Source organism: Pristiophorus japonicus, chromosome 15 (genome assembly GCF_044704955.1).
Source record: "Pristiophorus japonicus isolate sPriJap1 chromosome 15, sPriJap1.hap1, whole genome shotgun sequence".
In the NCBI taxonomy this organism is placed as follows: domain Eukaryota; kingdom Metazoa; phylum Chordata; class Chondrichthyes; family Pristiophoridae; genus Pristiophorus; species Pristiophorus japonicus.
The window spans coordinates 72,215,985-72,234,113 of NC_091991.1; the positions used below are offsets into that span (position 1 = coordinate 72,215,985).

The 18,129-nt window shown below is 43.5% G+C and overlaps 1 protein-coding gene across 3 annotated transcripts in view; it reads right to left on the reverse strand.

The window, feature by feature from the left end:
• pot1 (protection of telomeres 1 homolog) overlaps nt 1-18,129 on the reverse strand; it is a 316,069-nt gene that overhangs the window by 22,422 nt on the left and 275,518 nt on the right. For all 3 annotated transcript variants that reach the window (XM_070900596.1, XM_070900598.1, XM_070900597.1), the window contains 5 exons: nt 14,603-14,665; nt 12,609-12,765; nt 8,848-9,068; nt 6,539-6,674; nt 3,219-3,307 (listed from right to left, as the gene is read on the reverse strand). In XM_070900596.1, coding sequence (XP_070756697.1) covers nt 3,219-3,307; nt 6,539-6,674; nt 8,848-9,068; nt 12,609-12,765; nt 14,603-14,665 — 666 coding nt within the window. The remainder of the gene's footprint in view (nt 1-3,218; nt 3,308-6,538; nt 6,675-8,847; nt 9,069-12,608; nt 12,766-14,602; nt 14,666-18,129) is intronic.

Sequence of the window (18,129 nt, forward strand, 5' to 3'; positions counted from 1 at the left end):
TCCACCAAAGAGCCGACATAGACACAGTGGGTTGAACAGCCTCCTTCTGTGCTGTAAGATTCTACAATTCTAACTGTCCAAACTCTGAAGGAAAACCTGAAGTTCCAATACTGAAGGAAGTCAAATGCACTGTGGTATACCAACTTTAACACAATATAGGATCAGATCATTATTATCTCTTGCTGCTGAAAAATGATGTTTAGAACACTGTGACCCATGCAAATCTAACTCACTGATCCTAGTTAAACTAGTGCTGGGCAGAGTAAATAAAGCTGAATAGAATAATAGAATCATAGAATGGTTACAGCACAGAAGGAGGTCATTCGTCCCGTCGAGCCCGTGCCGGCTCTCTGCAAGAGCACTTCAGCTAGTCACGCTCCCCCGCCCTTTTCCCGTAGCCCTGCAAAAGATCTTTCTTCAGGTACTTATCCAATTCCCTTTTGAAAGCAACGATTGGAATCTGCCTCCACCACCCTTTCAGGCAGTGCATTCCAGATCCTAACCACTCGCTGCGTAAGAGTTTTTCCTCATGTTGCCTTTGGTTCTTCTGCCAATCACCTTAAATCTGTGTCCTCTGGTTCTCGACCCTTTCGGGAACAGTTTCTCTCTGTCTACTCTGTCTAGACCCCTCATGATTTTGAGCACATCAATCAAATTTCTGCTCAACCTTCTCTGCTGCAAGGAGAACAACCCCAGCTTCTCCACGTAACTGAATAATTTGCCGAGTCTCAAAACTATGGAACTCCTTGCCCCTCTCAGACTTTCCTTCCTCTTACAACTACAGGAGATTAAAACTCAAGCTTGGTGTCACCAAACCAGCACATCTTTTTAATCTTGGTTGTGTCCTGCATTATGGCCTATATAGTTTCCTCAATGAAAAAAACTGTCTGGAAAATGAGAAAATACAGACTTGAGGAGATGACATTTCATGTTTGATGCAGCGAGTATCTCATGAACAGTATGATAACAATAATTTGCTTTAATATAGCACCTTTAATGTGGTAAAACGTCCCAAAGGAGCATCATTAAATACAATCTGACACCAAGCCACAGAGGAGATAGGTTATAAGGAGTGTCTTCAAGGAGGGTGGAGAAGTTTAGGGAGGGAATTCTACAACTTAGGGCCCAGGCAGCTGACGGCACCACTGTCAATGGTTAAAATTGAGGATGTGCAAGAGGCCAGAATTGGATGAGCGTAGAGAACTCGGAGGGCTGGCGGAGATTATAGAGATAGGGAGGGACAAAGAGATTTGAAAACAAGGATTAGAATTTTAAAATCGAGGCATTGCCGGACTGGGATCTAATGTAGATCAGCGAGCACAGGGGTGATGGGTGCAGAAATCAAGCGCAGGCAGCGAAAAGAGCATGCGGCAAACCTGTCTCACCCACCTCTTCCCGCAACGACTATCTGTTCACCTGTGACAGAGTCTGTGGCTCTCATACTGGACTGTTCAGCCACCTAAGAACTCATTGTAAGAGTGGAAGCAAGTCTTCCTCGATTCCGAGGGACTGCCTATGATGGTGATGATGGGTGAATAGGACTTGGTGCGAATTAAGATATGGGCTGCTGAGTTTTTGATGAGTTCAAGTTTATGGAGGTTGTAAGATAGGAGGCTGGCCAGGAGAGCACTGGAATAGTCAAGTTTAGAAATAACAAAGGTATGGATGAAGGTTTCAGCAGCAGATGAGCTGAGGCAGGGCAGAGGCGGGCAATGTTACAGAGATGGAAGTATTAATCCTGGCAGTCAGAAGCTCATCTCAGAGTCAAAGCCGATGCCAAGATTCCGAATGGTCTGGTTCAACCTCAGACAGTGACCAGGCAGAGGTATTGGAGTGGTGGCTAGGGAATGGAGTTTGTGGCAGGAACTGGTCAATGGTTTCGATCTTCTCAATATTTAGTTGGAGGAAATTTATACTGATCTAGCACTAGATGTTGGACAGGCTGCGTGACAAATCAGAGACAGAGGAGGGGTTGAGAGGCGACAGTGATGAGGTAAAGCTGGATGTCATCAGCGTACCTGCGGGGAAAGAAACCACTGCAGGTGATTCTCTGGCTACATCTGGATATATAAGAATGGAACCGGGTGAGGGTAGTCCCACCCAGTTGGACAATGGAGGAGAGACACTGAAGGAGGATGGTGTGACCAACTGTCCCAATGTCTGCAGACAGGTCGAGAAGGATGAGGAGATATAGTTTATCAAGGTGACAATCACAAAGAATGTCATTTGTTAATTTGATGAGGGACGTTTCAGTGCTGTGGAGGGGGGAAATCCAATTGTAGAGGTTCAAACATGGAGTTGCGGGAAAGATTGGCATAGATTTGGGAGGTAGCAACACGTTCAAGTACATTGAAGAGGAAAGGGAGGTTGGAGATGGGCTGGTAGTTTGCAAGGACAGAGGGGTCAAGGGTGGATTTCTCGAGGAGAGGGGTGATGATGGCAGGTTTGAAGGGGAGGGAGCCAGTAGCTGAGGAGAGGGAACCGTTACCAATATTAGCCAACATGGGGGACAAGCAGGGGAGTTGGGAGATCAGCAGTTTGGTGGGAATAGGGTGTAGAGAGCAGGAGTTGGGGCTCATGGACAAGATGAGCTCGGAGAGGGCATGAGGGGAGATAGCAGAGAAACTAGAGACAGATGCGAGTACAGAGATAGGGAAGGGGGGGGGGAAACATTGGGGGAAGTTTGGTTAGGTGGGCTTGGAGAAGGGATGGAAGCAGCAGAGGCAGCTGAACGGATGGTCTCAATATAAGTGACAAAGTAGTCCATGAGCTCCTCACAACTGTTGTTGGAGGTGAGGGTGGAGGAACCAGGGGAGAGGGGTTTCAAACACAGTTTGTAGTGGAAGAGAAGTGAGGGCTTATCTTTGCATTCCAGGGTGAGCCTGGAATAGTGAGCAGTATTGGCAGAAGAGAGTATGACCAGGTAGGGGCTTTATGTGGTCCAGCCAAATCTGGCGCTGAAAGGGTTAACCAGGGTCTGCCATAAACATTCAAGTCTGCGCCAAATATAAAGGAGATGCAGTTTAGCAGATAGGAGTAAGTGCTGGAAGTCTCAGGGTGTGCTGTGCTTACCTGAGCTTTCACAGTGTACCGATGGTTAATTCTGCTGCACAATTACAACATTATTTGTCATGCTCTTTCTAACACTATTCCAAAAACAACTTGCTGTGTGATGTGGCAGCTCATGAGCTGACATGCTCGGAAATAGTGAAGCTTACCTTCAGCTATTACTGACAACTCCCATGATTCTGCAGAAGACAGGGGTTGAAGAGCATCCAGTGGTTGAGGGTCAGAACAATGCTTGCACCTGGAGAAAAGAATGATTCTTTTTAGATACCTTTCAGGAAGCAAGCTGGAAACCAAAGTTCCCTCATGTTCAAAAACATTCTGGACTCATTTGACATTTAACAACTGATAACAATGCATTCCTTCAGGCAACCCATAATCTTTTTAAAATTAAGTATTAGAATATAACAAAATAATTGAATACTGCATGACATATTTGACATCTAAATTGTATTTAATTATAAGCTAGAATTAAAAAAAACTTAATAACGTAGCATAGTCAATGTGGTACAGGTATGACCAGGCTGTTATGGATATTAGCTTATGGATTTGCAATGAGTTCGAAAGACATTCCTCTGTTAAAATAGTGGCAAAAAGAATGTGCTGCGTGTTCATACACTAACATCGCAGTATATATTCACCCTATAGTTTATTTGGGTTTTTCAACATTCAATGGGTTTTACATCTGAATTTATTGATAGGCACATTTGCCAAGACATATCCTGCAGATATCTGGATCGCTGTAAACAGCAGACAATAATGGACACACTGTGCAACAGCCCTTTTAATCTATTAAAGACCTGTGAATCTACTGAGGCCTGGGTCTCAGTGAGTCAGAGGAAGGGAAAGAAGTTTGTAAAAGAAGTGATTAAATTAAACCGTGAAGTAAGTGGATTGTGATAAAGTGTGAAGTGATTAGTTTCCTGGAAAATTTCAGCCAATCACGTTAAGTGGACAATGAGATGAGACTGGAGAATTAATAATGAGGAAGAGGGAAATGGCAGAGATGTTGAACAAATATTTTGTATCGGTCTTCATGGTAGATGACACTAAAAACATCCCAATAGTGGATAATCAAGGAGCTATAGGGAGGGAGGAACTTAATACAATCGCTATCACTAAAGAAGTAGTACTCGGTAAAATAATACGACTAAAGGCAGACATGTCTCCTGGACCTGATAGCTTACATCCTAGGGTTTTAAAAGAAGTGGCTGCAGAGATAGTGGATGCATTGGTTATAATCTAACAAAATTCTTTGGATTCTAGGGCAGTCCCAGCGGATTGGAAAACCGCAAATGTAACGCCCTGATTTTAAAAAAGAGGCAGACAAAAGGCAAGAAACTATAGACCAGTTAGCCTATCATGCTGCAGTTCATTATTAAGGAAGCAGTAACAGAACATTTGGAAAAGCATAATTCAATCAAGCAGAGTCAGCATGGTTTTATGAAAGGCAAATCATGTTTGACAAATTTTCTGGAGTTCTTTGAGGATGTAATGAGCAGGGTGCATAAGAGGGAACCAGTGGATGTGGTGTATTTGGATTTCCAGAAGGCATTCTAAGGTACCATATAAAAGGTTACTGCACAAGATAAAGGTTCACGGGATTGGGGGTAATATATTAGCATGAATTGAGGATTGGTTAACTAACAGAAAACAGAGAGTTGGGATAAATGGGTAATTTTCTGGTTGGCAAACAGTAACTAGTGGGGTGCCGCAGGGATCGGTGCTGGGGCCTCAACTATTTACAACCTATATTAATGACTTGGATGAAGGGACCAATTGTAATGCAGCCAAGTTTGCTGATGATGCAAAGATGGGTGGGAAAGCAAATTGTGAGGAGGACACAAAAAATTTGCAAAGGGATATAGACAGGCTAAGTGAGTGGGCAAACATTTGGCAGATGGAGTATAACATGGGAAAATGTGAGGTTATCCACTTTGGCAGAAAAAATAGAAAAGCAAATTATAATTTAAATGGAGAAAAATTGCAAGTGCTGCAGTACAGAGGGACCTGGAGGTCCTTGTGCATGAAACACAAAAAGTTAGTTTGCAGGTACAGCAAGTAATCAGGAAGGCAAATGGAATGTTGGCCTTTATTGCAAAAGGGGTAGAGTATAAAAGCAGAGAAGTCCTGCTACAACTGTACAGGGTATTAGTGAGGCCACTGGAGTACTGCGTACAGTTTTAGTCTCCGTATTCAAGGAAGGATATACTTGCATTGGAGGCTGTTCAGAGAAGGCTCACTTGGTTGATTCCGGAGATGAGGGGGCTGACTTAGGTTGAGTCGGTTGGGCCTATACTCATTGGAGTTCAGAAAAATGAGAGGTGATCTTATCAAAACATATAAGATAATGAGGGGGCTCAACAAGTTGGATGCAGAGAGGATATTTCCACGCATAGGGGAAACTAAAACTAGTGGACATAGTCTAAGAATAAGGGTCTGCCCATTTAAAACTGAAATGAGGAGAAATTTCTTCTCTCAGAGGATTATAAATCATAGGAATTTTCTGTCCCAGAGAGCCTTGGAGGCTGGGCCATTGAATATATTTAAGGCGGAGATAGACAGATTTTTGAGCGATAATGAAATAAAGGGTTATGGGGAGCAGGCAGGGAACTGGAGCTGAGTCCGTGATCAGATCAGGCATGATCTTATTAAATGGCGGAGCAGGCGCGAGGGGCCAGGTGGTCTACTCCTGCTCCTAGTTCTTATGTTCTTCTGTTCTTATTGAAGTGGGTTTTTTTTTTAAGTTGGTTTAAAATTTGAGCCAATCCGAAAAATATGACAATTTGTGCTAAGGGCACATTTAACATATGGCACTTGCAATAGAGAGTCTCTCAGATGATGACTTCACTGTTCTGCCCCTGAAAATGACTTTGTTCCGTACGTTGGATTTAGCTGGGCAACCACTGAGAGTACCAGTCAAAAGTGCGACTTGTGTGAATTATCGAGCGTGATACAAGTACTGGGTGACATGCCAGTACTTTGCAAGCACTTTCTCTGCCTCTGAATGATAGGACAGCAACTGCAGAACACAAAGCATTCAACCACCATCCAATAGCTATTCTGAGAGGGGAAATGTAGGTGAACCGCACCTAATGTCGATGCACCATACAGAGTAGGTCTTTGCAAAAGGACAAGCGAACCAATCACATAGGGCAGTAAGCAAATTCGTTTGCATCAGGGGACATTCTCTTTCTGTGTATGTGGGAGTAATGCCAGGTTTTAGATGACCAATTAGTTGGGGCACTCAACCCTTTTGTTGAAGGGAATGTTAATTGTATATCCTGTTGGATAAGGAGCACTATCAGTGCAAACTGGAAAGGGTTCAGCACTGTTCCCTCTCCCCCCCCGCCACCCACAGTCAGCCATCTTCTAAAGGACAAAAATAAACTAATGCGATGTGCAAGGAGGTTGAGGTCCATAAAGGTTAATGAGGGCAAATGCAAAGTAGTTGAGCTTCAGCAGGAATTACCCATAGTGCCACTTCCCATTTTGTATCAGGAATGGAATGGAAAGGTCATTCAAAGTCAGGCATTCAGTCCTGGATGTTGTGGGAATGATACTCCCAAACCTCTCGGAGAGACGGCGAAGCTCACTTAGAGAGACTCCTTAAATAAAAAGGAAAAAATGTAACAACAATACAAACAATTAAGAATTCAGTGCATAGTGCTCATTAAAAACAACCTCTACATAATTCAATGCCATGTTTAATGTCTATCTGAGGCAGTGAGTTAATTCAAGTATCCATCCCGGACTGGGTCGTTTTCAGTTTTCTCTTGCATTTAACTTCCTTCAGTAAACTAAAACAGTTGTCAGAAAAGCTGATTTTTACTCGAATACTTAACGCAGTTAACATTTTGAGGGTCCCTCCAAAGCAACACTGCGCTACAGGACAATAATTATTATAGATCACAATAACAGAGAGAGAGGAAACACAGCAGGCCCTCTCCGTGAGTGGCATAAACTGGTTGACCGACTGTTGCCGGTTATCATTCCATTAATAACACGTGCAAAAATTTAAGAAATGGCATAACACTTTTATCCCAAGAACTAGTAAAGGTGCAATAAAACTTGCTATAAATTCATGGTTAATATGATTGCCATTTGTTTCTTGGGCTTCTGGTATAGTCCCACCCTCTAATAAATGTAACAATAGAGCGCTGCTAGACTTTCATTAAAAACAATCTTCTTCAGTAATACATTTTGCAAAGTTCAAGCACTGGCTGTAAGAATCGGAAAGGGATGGTGGGTCAAAACATTTAGCTAGGGACTCCAGACTCCAGTGATGAGCTCAGCGTTCCTTACTGAAGACAGTTGAAAATTCAACTCATTTCTTCAGGAAGAGCAATGTGGTCAGCTGTGGGGTATTGTGAATTATTGATAGTGAAGTCTTGCAGTGTTATTTCTTATCTGCTATTTTCTCTCCGAGTGTAACGTAGCCAAGTTTGCTGACGATACAAAGATGGGAGGAAAAGCAATGTGTGAGGAGGACACAGACAGGCTAAGTGAGTGGGCAAAAATTTGGCAGATGGAATATAATGCCAGAAAGTGTGAGGTCATGCACTTTGGCAGAAAACAAATCAAAGAGCAAGTTATTATTTAAATAGAGAAAGATTGCAAAGTGCCGCAGTACAGCGGGACCTGGGAGTAATTGTGCATGAAACACAAAAGGATAGTATGCAGGTACAGCAAGTAATCAGGAAGGCCAATGGTATCTTGGCCTTTATTGCAAAGGGGATGGAGTATAAAAGCAAGGAAGTCTTGCTGCAGTTGCTACAGGGTATTGGTGAGGCCACACCTGGAATACTACATGCAGTTTTGGTTTCCATATTTACGAAAGGATATACTTGCTTTGGAGGCAGTTTAGAGAATGTTCACTAGGTTGATTCCGGGGATGAGGGAGTTGACGTATGAGGAAAGGTTGAGTAGGTTGGGCCTCTACTCATTGAAATTCAGAAAAATGAGAGGTGATCTTATCAAAACGTACAAGATTATGAGGGGGCTTGACAAGGTGGATGCAGAGAGAATGTTTCCACTGATGGGGGAAGACCAGAACTAGAGGGCATGATCTTAGAATAAGGGGCTGCCCATTTAAAACAGAGATGAGGAGAAATTTCTTCTCTCAGAGGGTTGTAAATCTGTGGAATTCGCTACCTCAGAGAGCTGTGGAAGCTGGAACATTGAATAAATTTAAGATAGAAATATTCTTGAACGATAAGGGGATAAGGGGTCATGGGGAGTGGGCAGGGAAGTGGAGCTGAGTGCATGATCAATCAGCCATGACCGTATTGAATGGCAGAGCAAGCTCGAGGGGCCGGATGGCCTACTCCTGTTCCTATTTCTTATCTAACTCCTTGCTTATGGCTCTATAAACACTAGCAGCTCTCTAATACCTCACCCGAGTGGCAATTATTAATGCACGGAACTGGATAGTGAGTGCAGGGAGAATGATCAACCATCATTGAAGCCATCACAGCCAAGGACAATCCAATGTTGAGATGCATGCACATTCTAGTAGCAGTTAATGATTTTGTGATCAGGATCGGGAACTCTGGCTGATTGTGCTTTCCATTGCTAGGAGCACCGAGGCTAACTGTGTGATTGAATTTACATGTCTATATTTCACGGGTTACACTGTCCACACAGTGAAATGAAGCTATATTGAGCCTTTTGAGAATCGCAACAGCATCCAGGTGTCAAAACAGATGCTACCTGATGATTTACATTTGCTTACCAATGCCACTCTGTCACAATCAGCACAGCGTACTGTAAGCATTTTACCTTCCACCAGAATTGTGGAGAGTTCTGGAGTTCTCCGCACTCTGTCCGTCTTCACGAGATGGACAGTGATCCGGTGGCGTCTTTCATCTTCTGCCTCCCATATAGTGGTCTCGTACCACAGAGCATCACGTGGCTGAGGATCCGGGTCAACTGCTGTAGAATCAGAACTGCAAACATCTTGCAGCAAACCATCGATATGTTCATCATCTGGAATCTCCTGCCTGGAAAATGGGCCCATGGGAGCAGTGAGCATGGATTACTAATAGTTACTCATAGTAAGCAGTCATCATGTTTTAAATAAAGCTTGAAGCCAGTGTACCACAGGTAAGAGAAGCATCAGCAAAATGCGTCGTTTAAAGAGCCTTCAGGAAGGAACTCCAACCCCTTTCCCTTCCTGCACGTGTTATCTCACTTGAGTCACATTCAATTCTTTGAGCTGGTGAGGGTATCTCAGATTAGAAATCCATGAAGAAGTCCACACCATTACTCCTTAGTTTTATAATATTAGAATTACAATTTTGGGGATCTAATTAATATTTCATCTCTTCATGTTGGGATGAATCCCTATATGGTAAGGTAAATATACCTAAAGTATGACTTCGATTTTAAAAAAATTAACATTATTCTTCGACAGCAATCCAGTTATAACAATTTTAAAAATTAAGCAGAACATCTTCAGCCACCTTTGTATATAAGCCCTTCTTTCTTATGTTGGCCAAACTATATTATTGATCCATCTCTAAAATAAAAGGACATGCAGCAATAAACTAAGAGAAAAATTAAAAATACCACACCTGTAGCAGGAAATAGTGCACCATACAGGGTGCAAGGGATGAAGGCAGGGACAGGCATCTCCCCAACTCCCCTGCTGTGGATAGATATCACTCCAACTCCCCTTCCATAGACAGACATTCCTCCAACTCCCCTTCCATAGACGGACATTCACTCCAACTCCCCTTCCATAGTCAGGGATTCCTTTAACTCCCCTTCAATAGACAGACATCACTCCAACTCCCCTTCCATAGACAGACATTCCTCCAACTCCCCTTCCATAGACAGGCATCACTCCAACTCCCCTTCCATAGACTGGCATTCACTCCAACTCCCCTTCCATAGACAAGTATCACTCCAACTCCCCTTCCATAGACAGACATTCCTCCAACTCCCCTTCCATAGACAGACATTCACTCCAACTCCCCTTCCATAGACAAGTATCACTCCAACTCCCCTTCCATAGTCAGGGATTCCTTTAACTCCCCTTCCATAGACAGACGTTCCTCCAACTCCCCTTCCATAGACAGACATTCCTCCAACTCCCCTTCCATAGACAGACATTCCTCCAACTCCCCTTCCATAGACAGACATTCACTCCAACTCACCTTCCATAGACAGACATCACTCCAACTCCCCTTCCATAGACAGGCATCACTCCAACTCCCCTTCCATAGACAGATATTCCTCCAACTCCCCTTCCATAGACAGACATTCCTCCAACTCCCCTTCCATATACAGGCATCACTCCAACTCCCCTTCCATAGACAGACATTCCTCCAACTCCCCTTCCATAGACAGACATTCCTCCAACTCCCCTTCCATAGACAGGCATCACTCCAACTCCCCTTCCATTGGCAGACATCACTCCAACTCCCCTTCCATAAACTGACATTCACTCCAACTCCCCTTCCATAGTCAGGGATTCCTCCAGCTCCCCTCCCATAGACAGACATTCCTCCAACTCTCCTTCCATAGACTGACATTCACTCCAACTCCCCTTCCATAGACAAGTATCACTCCAACTCCCCTTCCATAGACAGACATTCACTCCAACTCCCCTTCCATAGACAAGTATCACTCCAACTCCCCTTCCATAGTCAGGGATTCCTTTAACTCCCCTTCCATAGACAGGCGTTCCTCCAACTCCCCTTCCATAGACAGACATTCCTCCAACTCCCCTTCCATAGACAGACATTCCTCCAACTCCCCTTCCATAGACAGACATTCACTCCAACTCACCTTCCATAGACAGACATCACTCCAACTCCCCTTCCATAGACAGGCATCACTCCAACTCCCCTTCCATAGACTGACATTCACTCCAACTCCCCTTCCATAGTCAGGGATTCCTCCAGCTCCCCTTCCATAGACAGACATTCCTCCAACTCTCCTTCCATAGACTGGCATTCACTCCAACTCCCCTTCCATAGACAGGCATCACTCCAACTCCCCTTCCATAGACAGGCATCACTCCAACTCCCCTTCCATAGTCAGGGATTCCTTTAACTCCTCTTCCATAGACAGACATTCCTCCAACTCCCCTTCCATAGACAGACATTCCTCCAACTCCCCTTCCATAGACAGACATTCACTCCGACTTGCCTTCCATAGACAGACATTCCTCCAACTCCCCTTCCATAGACAGGCATCACTCCAATCCCCTTCCATAGACAGACATTCCTCCAACTCCCCTTCCATAGACAGACATTCCTCCAACTCCCCTTCCATAGACAGACATTCACTCCGACTTACCTTCCATAGACAGACATTCACTCCAACTCACCTTCCATAGACAGGCATCACTCCAACTCCCCTTCCATAGACAAGCATCACTCCAACTCCCCTTTCATAGTCAGGGATTCCTCCAGCTCCCCTTCCATAGACAGACATTCCTCCAACTCTCCTTCCATAGACAGGCATCACTCCAACTCCCCTTCCATAGACAGGCATCACTCCAAATCCCCTTCCATCGACTGGCATTCACTCCAACTCCCCTTCCATAGTCAGGGATTCCTCCAGCTCTCCTTCCATAGACAGACATTCCTCCAACTCTTCTTCCATAGACTGGCATTCACTCTAAATGCTTCTAGAATTAGGCATACCTCCAACTCTCCCAGTTGGACATTTAATTTTATCCGTTGGACCATAATAACAGTGCTAATTACTGCCAGCAATGTCAGAGCATGAACCCTTTATACACTTGTACTATCAAAATTCTGCTTCCTGTTATACTAACTCTGTCAGCGATACTGAATAAAAAATAAAAGTTACTACTGGAGGTTGTGGCTAACTCAATAAACGCAACATGGGAAGACAACTATAAGCTAATCAGTTGCTGAGAAACTCATTAACTAAACATTTCCAAATCTGCATTGCGGTAATAATTCATTGGACATGGCTGTTAAACAGGTGCTGTAAATGGGCAGGTGATGGTTGTCCTATAGGACACACACAATCCTGTAATGGTTGAGCGCTGGCTTCCATTCAGCTAGTGTAAATTCATATCTGTCTTTGTAATATCAAAGCAGGCTGACTGGGGCTGTGGTTGGAAACAGTAACAGCACAAGGGGCATGCACAGAACAGCATCTTCGCTTGACTGAGCACACAGTAGTTAAAGTGATTAATTTGGGGTTAATTCCTGCTGAGAAAGGGACTAGAGGGCTAAAGGGATATTAATAGATCCTGTTTGATTCATATGGGCATTAGAAAAAGTGTAGAGAGATCTTGGGGTGGTGGGGGTACGGTAATCCATGACGGAGGTATCATGTGTAGACTGTGGAAGGAGCATGCTTGGTGGGTTGAATGGTCATTTCTTATTTCAAACTGCTCTTATGTTCCTGTAATGGCAAATTAAAGCTCACTCTCCATCAAGCTCGTCTTCACAATAAACTCATGATTCAGTTATCATCATAGTCTTAATTGTCCATTTTATTTTTCTGCGCATGTCTAGCTAGAGAGCTGTAGCAACATCCTGTCAGGTACTTACAGCGAACGACACTTGGGACAATAAAGTTTCACTGACTGGTAAAGAGCTTTGGGCTCATAATTCACCAGCTTAGCTCGAATACGGTGCTTGTGAGGAGGCGTTTGGTCTAAGACTTCTTGGAGTGAGCTTGTTTTGATGTGTTGATGAGCTGTGAGCACTGCAAGAGAGAGAGTTTTTGAGGGCGTGATGAATGCAGGTCGAAAAAGTACGATGAAGAAATCAGAAACAACAAACTTTCTACAGTGTCACAACCATTTGTTAAGCAGGAACACTGACAATATTAAGGGTCTTAAAGGGGAAGGAAAGTTTGAAATCCTGGCGACTCCTTTCCAAGTGCTTCTGCACCTTCTCTTCCCAGTTTGTGAGGCTTAATAAGCTGGTGTTTCCCCTGGAATCAGCAACTCAGGCTCAGCTCCCAGGCCAAAGGTCCTCCATCCTCAGCTACTTCTCCACCAAAATGAATTTAGCTAACTCAGGACCCTGCATGGCCCCGCCCCATAACTATAATAACTGAGAGTGAAGATAAACCAAAACCACAAGATTACACAGTTGACTTTCAGATGAAGATGGTCTTTCAGCCCATTTGATCTTAGTTACCAAGATAGAGTAAAAGAGATGGAACTCTACACTTCAGAGAAGCGTAGACTTAGCGGTGATCCGATTGAGGTTTATAAGATAATGAAGGGAATAGATTGTGTTCCAGTCGACAGTTTGTTCCAATTAAATAAGCTAGGGAGGACCAGGGGTCACACATTTAAGTTATACAAGGCCAGATCTCTGTTAGATGCCAGAAGATGGTTCTTTTCCCAGAGAATAGTGGACCTCTGCTGTGTCGCGTGGTGGATGCTGATTCGCTGAATTCCTTCAAGCGAGAGCTGGACATATTTCTGACTGGGGTTGAGATCACCTCTTAAAGAAGGTAGGTACTGCAGGGAATTCAGGGTCAGAGTGATCTCCTGGACTAGTTTCGATCGCACTGAGGAAATACTTCCTGAAGTCTGTCCAAACCCGGCCCATCAAAACAATGATGCTCTGTCCTCTTCTCCTGCTGCCCTGGCGTAGCTGGATTTACTTTTCCTCTTGTTATATATCTTATATATCTCTGTAAGATCCCCTCTTGCTTGCTACCCACAAGACTACAGTAATTAAAACTGTTTTATAAAGGTAAGATGTATATATTCACACCTATACATTTTTAAGCCGAAATGAGAAATACTTTGAACAAAAAATACTCTTCTACACTTTCCTGCTACTTTAATGAACAATATGAACTACTATTCTGTGCTACACAGAACCATAACAGAGCCGGTTTGAAAAAGAAAGACATGCATTTAGATATCGCCTTTCACTACCTCAGGACGTCACCAAGCGATTTACAACCAATGAAGTACTCTTTTTATGAAGTGTAGTCACTGTTGTAATGTAGGAAAGGCGACAGGCAATATGCGTACCAAAAGGTTCCACAATGTGATAATGACCAGATAATTACAGTTTGTTGAGGAATAAATATTGGCCAGGACACTGAGGGGAACTCCCCTGCTCTTATTCGAATAGTGCCGCGGGATCTTTTACATTCACCTGAGAGGGCAAATGGGGTCTTGGTTTAATATTTCATCTGAAAGACGGCAACTCCGACAGTGCAGCATTCCCTCAGTACTGCACTGGAGTGTTAGCCTGGATTATGTGCTCACCACAAGGACTGTAGCGGTACAAGAAGGCGGCTCATCACCACCTTCTCAAGGGCAATTAGGGATGGGCAATAAATGCTGGCCTTGTCAGCGATGCCCACATTCCATGAACACATTTTTTAAAAGTCTCTGGAGTGGTACTTGAACCGACAAACTACCAACTGAGCCATCAGTGACACCAAGGAAAAGGACTTTTGAGGCTCCAGGTAACAGCTATCCTTTTCTTGAATGGCATGACTTATTGTGAAGATGTTAAGAACAGATGCAATTTTCTACAAGGTCCATAAAACTTCCGTTGATACCAACCTGTGGCAGATTCTTGATGACATCGCTCCACACAAGCTGCTGAGGCTCCTGCTCCTTCAGGTGCTGAAAGATTTGATAGTAACATGGTTTAATTAATGAGCTAACTAACTAACTAATTACCGAACAGGAAACTGTTCCCATTCGCAAAACATTTTCCCATCTTAACAGAAAATTCACACCCTCTTCACGAGCACACATGGGCTAAGCGGAGGGAGAGGAAGGGACTAAGAGGCAAACAGGGATTTTAATTCATCAAAAAGGCCAGAAAGCTTAAAGTGTAGTACCCTGTGCATCCTTTATTCATGTTTGGTCTGATTATAGAACTGAAAGCAGTATTCGACTTGGCAATACATGTACACAGTGCATGGTAACGTGAAGCCTAAGTGACAAAGCAGAGAGATTCACAGGAAAAATTACCTATAAAACTCACCAGTTCTAAAGTGAACGTCTGTAGAGGGTGGAGACAGTTATAAGGAATAATTGAGGATTACTAAAGCCACTTTTAGAAAGGTTGAAAAGGCATTTGATAAAAGATTTATGGGCAGTTTTAGTAGAAATGTTAAAAGATTTTTTTCAGTTATGTGAAGAACAATTAAAGACTGCACTGGTTCTTTGAGGGATTTCCCCAGTAACAATCTCAAAATGGAGTCTAACGTGAATTTCAAATATATGTCAGATTGGTTCAGTTTGCATTTGACAGCTCCCATTTCATTTCAATGGCCAGTTATTCAAAATTCAGGATAACATGGGTAACTGTTTCCCACAATATAAAAGACAATTTTATTTGAATCGTGACAGCTGGAAGGCTCTGTTAAAGAAGGCAGTAGATAGTTGGAAGATCCTATAAGAAAGACATGTAGTTGGAGATTTGGAGATTCTCATGAGAAGAGGCAACATAAAAACGCAAGAAAAGATAGGTTTATGTTCCTGAAAGTTGAGGAAGAAATACCAGCCTAGACTTTCCAATTGGGGTATATTTCTGGTGGGACATCTGTCTCAACCTGCTCCATGTCAATGTTCTGATCCCAGGGCCACATGCATCCTGGAGGTGGCTGCCCTGCCCTCTGCTCCTGAACTGCAGCCAGAAACTTCCTCTGGCAACAGACCTGCCGCAGCAAAGGGAAAAAGCTGCCTGAAAATTGGAATAATTATATAAAGTTTTGTTGCAGCTCCCGAGGCCTTTGCATAGCCCCACTCCGAGAAACCCCTCACCTTTGACATCCACATTGACCGTTGAATGCTGGATGACACCTCCCACAATGCAATACTCCCTCAGTACTGCACTGGAGTCTCAGCCTGGATTATGCACTCAAATCCATGGCACTATTTGAAGAAGAGCAAGGGGGCTCTTCCGGTGTCAGGCCAACATTTATCCCCCAACCAACAGCATCTTTGGGATAAAAACAGAAAATGCTGGAAATCACAGCAGTTCAGGCAGCATCTGTGGAGAGAAATAGAGTTAACGTTTCGGGTCAGTGACCCTTCTGACCTGCTGAAATTTCCAGCATTTTCTGTTTTTATTTCAGATTCCAGCATACACAGTATTTTGCTTTTGTACCATCTTTGGGATGTCCTGAGGATATATATTTTGTTTCTTCTTTCTAAACAAACTGGGGTTCTTCTCACTAGAACAGGGAAGGCTAAGAGAGAACCCGACGGCATTCCAAATTAGGAGGGGTTTTGAGAAGGTAAATAGAGAAAAAAATATTTGCACTGGTCAGTGAGACTGTAACTGTATAAATTTAAAGCCAACACCTTGGGTTTCCAACCCTCCGATTGTCCGGGACTCTCCAGCAATTAAAGACAAACTTCCTGGACACTGTTCCAAGCAACCAGGCAAAAATCATTGGGAAATTTTAGTGTTTTGTTACTTTTCTTTGAACACTTTTATTTATTAATTATTAAAATATTGCAGATGGGAAAACATTTGTTTGATTTGGCAGGGGCAGTTCGACATGTGATAAAACCGCCAGGAATGTGCCAACCAGACTTGCCAATTCTACCAGCACTGTAAGAATGAAATGATGAGGTCAGGATAATTTTTTCAAAGCCCAGAGAGTTGCTGAGACATTCAATTCTCCACCAGCAGCAGAATCCATGCTAGCTTTTAAAAGGGATGTAGATAAATATTTGGAAAAAAACATTTTAAAAAAGACTATGAAGAGCGAGCAGGTGACTGGGACTAAGTGGATAACTCTTTCAGTGCAGGTGTGATGGGCTGAATGGCCGCCTTTTGTGCTGCAAAATGTTATGATTTATGTTGAGACTATTTCGACTTTCCACAAACCTTTAATCATCAGATCATTCGAGGGCCATCCACTGGTATCCCAATTGATAAAGGCTATCTGGAAACTAGACTTCCATTTCTCTGAACTATGACCTTAATTTAGTTTTACAGATATAGGTGAGCTCTCCATTTGCACATATGAGTTTCTGTGATTTAAGATTCTTTTCTCAGAGAACTACATTGCTGGCATCAGTTTCAGTGAGTTACAGGCCTTCATTAGAGACCAACCCAATCTGATCAGATATCCTAACTTCCTACCCAAGATATCTTCTCCGTGTCATTGAGGACAGCAGATGGTTGTTCCAGCATTTTATCCTTCGCATCGCAAGTTGAGATTGGACTGTCGACTCAGATACCCGCAGGGGTCTCTAAAGTTTTATGTCAAAAGCATTGGAATGTTTCTGTAAAATCCAACAAGTACTAACTTAACATGGAATGAAGACAATGGGCAAGTAAAGGATAGCTAAACAGATGGCTGAACGGATCTTCCATCGTGGCCATTTTGTGGATAGTGAGCACAGGGGACAGGTTGAAGGCGATTTTATAACCGCACCTTGCAAACTCTTAACCAGGTGTCCATTCATTTTATCTGTAAAACTGCAACACAGAATAACTCTCTGACTTTCACAAAGCAACTAGTTTGACTGCTTCCTTGGATTTAACATTTGGCAGACCAGTTCTCTTCGCTCCATCAGTGCTGAAACCCCAATGGACAGCGACCTCTGCCTTCCCCCAGCCCAACCACTCCTGTACGTTCCTGCATTGCATGGAGGATTGGGAGATCTGCAAATGCAAACACCGTCCGCATACAGTGCTGTCTTGCATTCATGTCCAAAGCTCTGCCAGGCATCTCCATTCAAGCTGCATCATCCAGCCACAGTGTCAGCTAAGGTTCAGTGGGTAGCACTCTTGCCTCTAGGTCAGAAGGTTGTAGGTTCAAGTCCCACTCCAGGTACTTGAGCACATAAATCTAGGCTGATACTCCAGTGCAGTGCTGAGGGAGTACGGCACTGTCGGAGGTACCCGTCTTTTGGATTAGATGTTAAATCGAGACCCCGGCTACTCTCTCAAGTGGACGTAAAAGATCCCCTGGCACTATTTCAAAGAAGAGCAGGGGAGTTATCCCTGGTGTCCTGGCCAATATTTATCCCACAATTAGCGTAACAAAAAATACAGATTATCTGGTCATTATCACAATGCTGTTTGTGGGAGCTTGCTTGTGCGCAAATGGGCTGCCGTG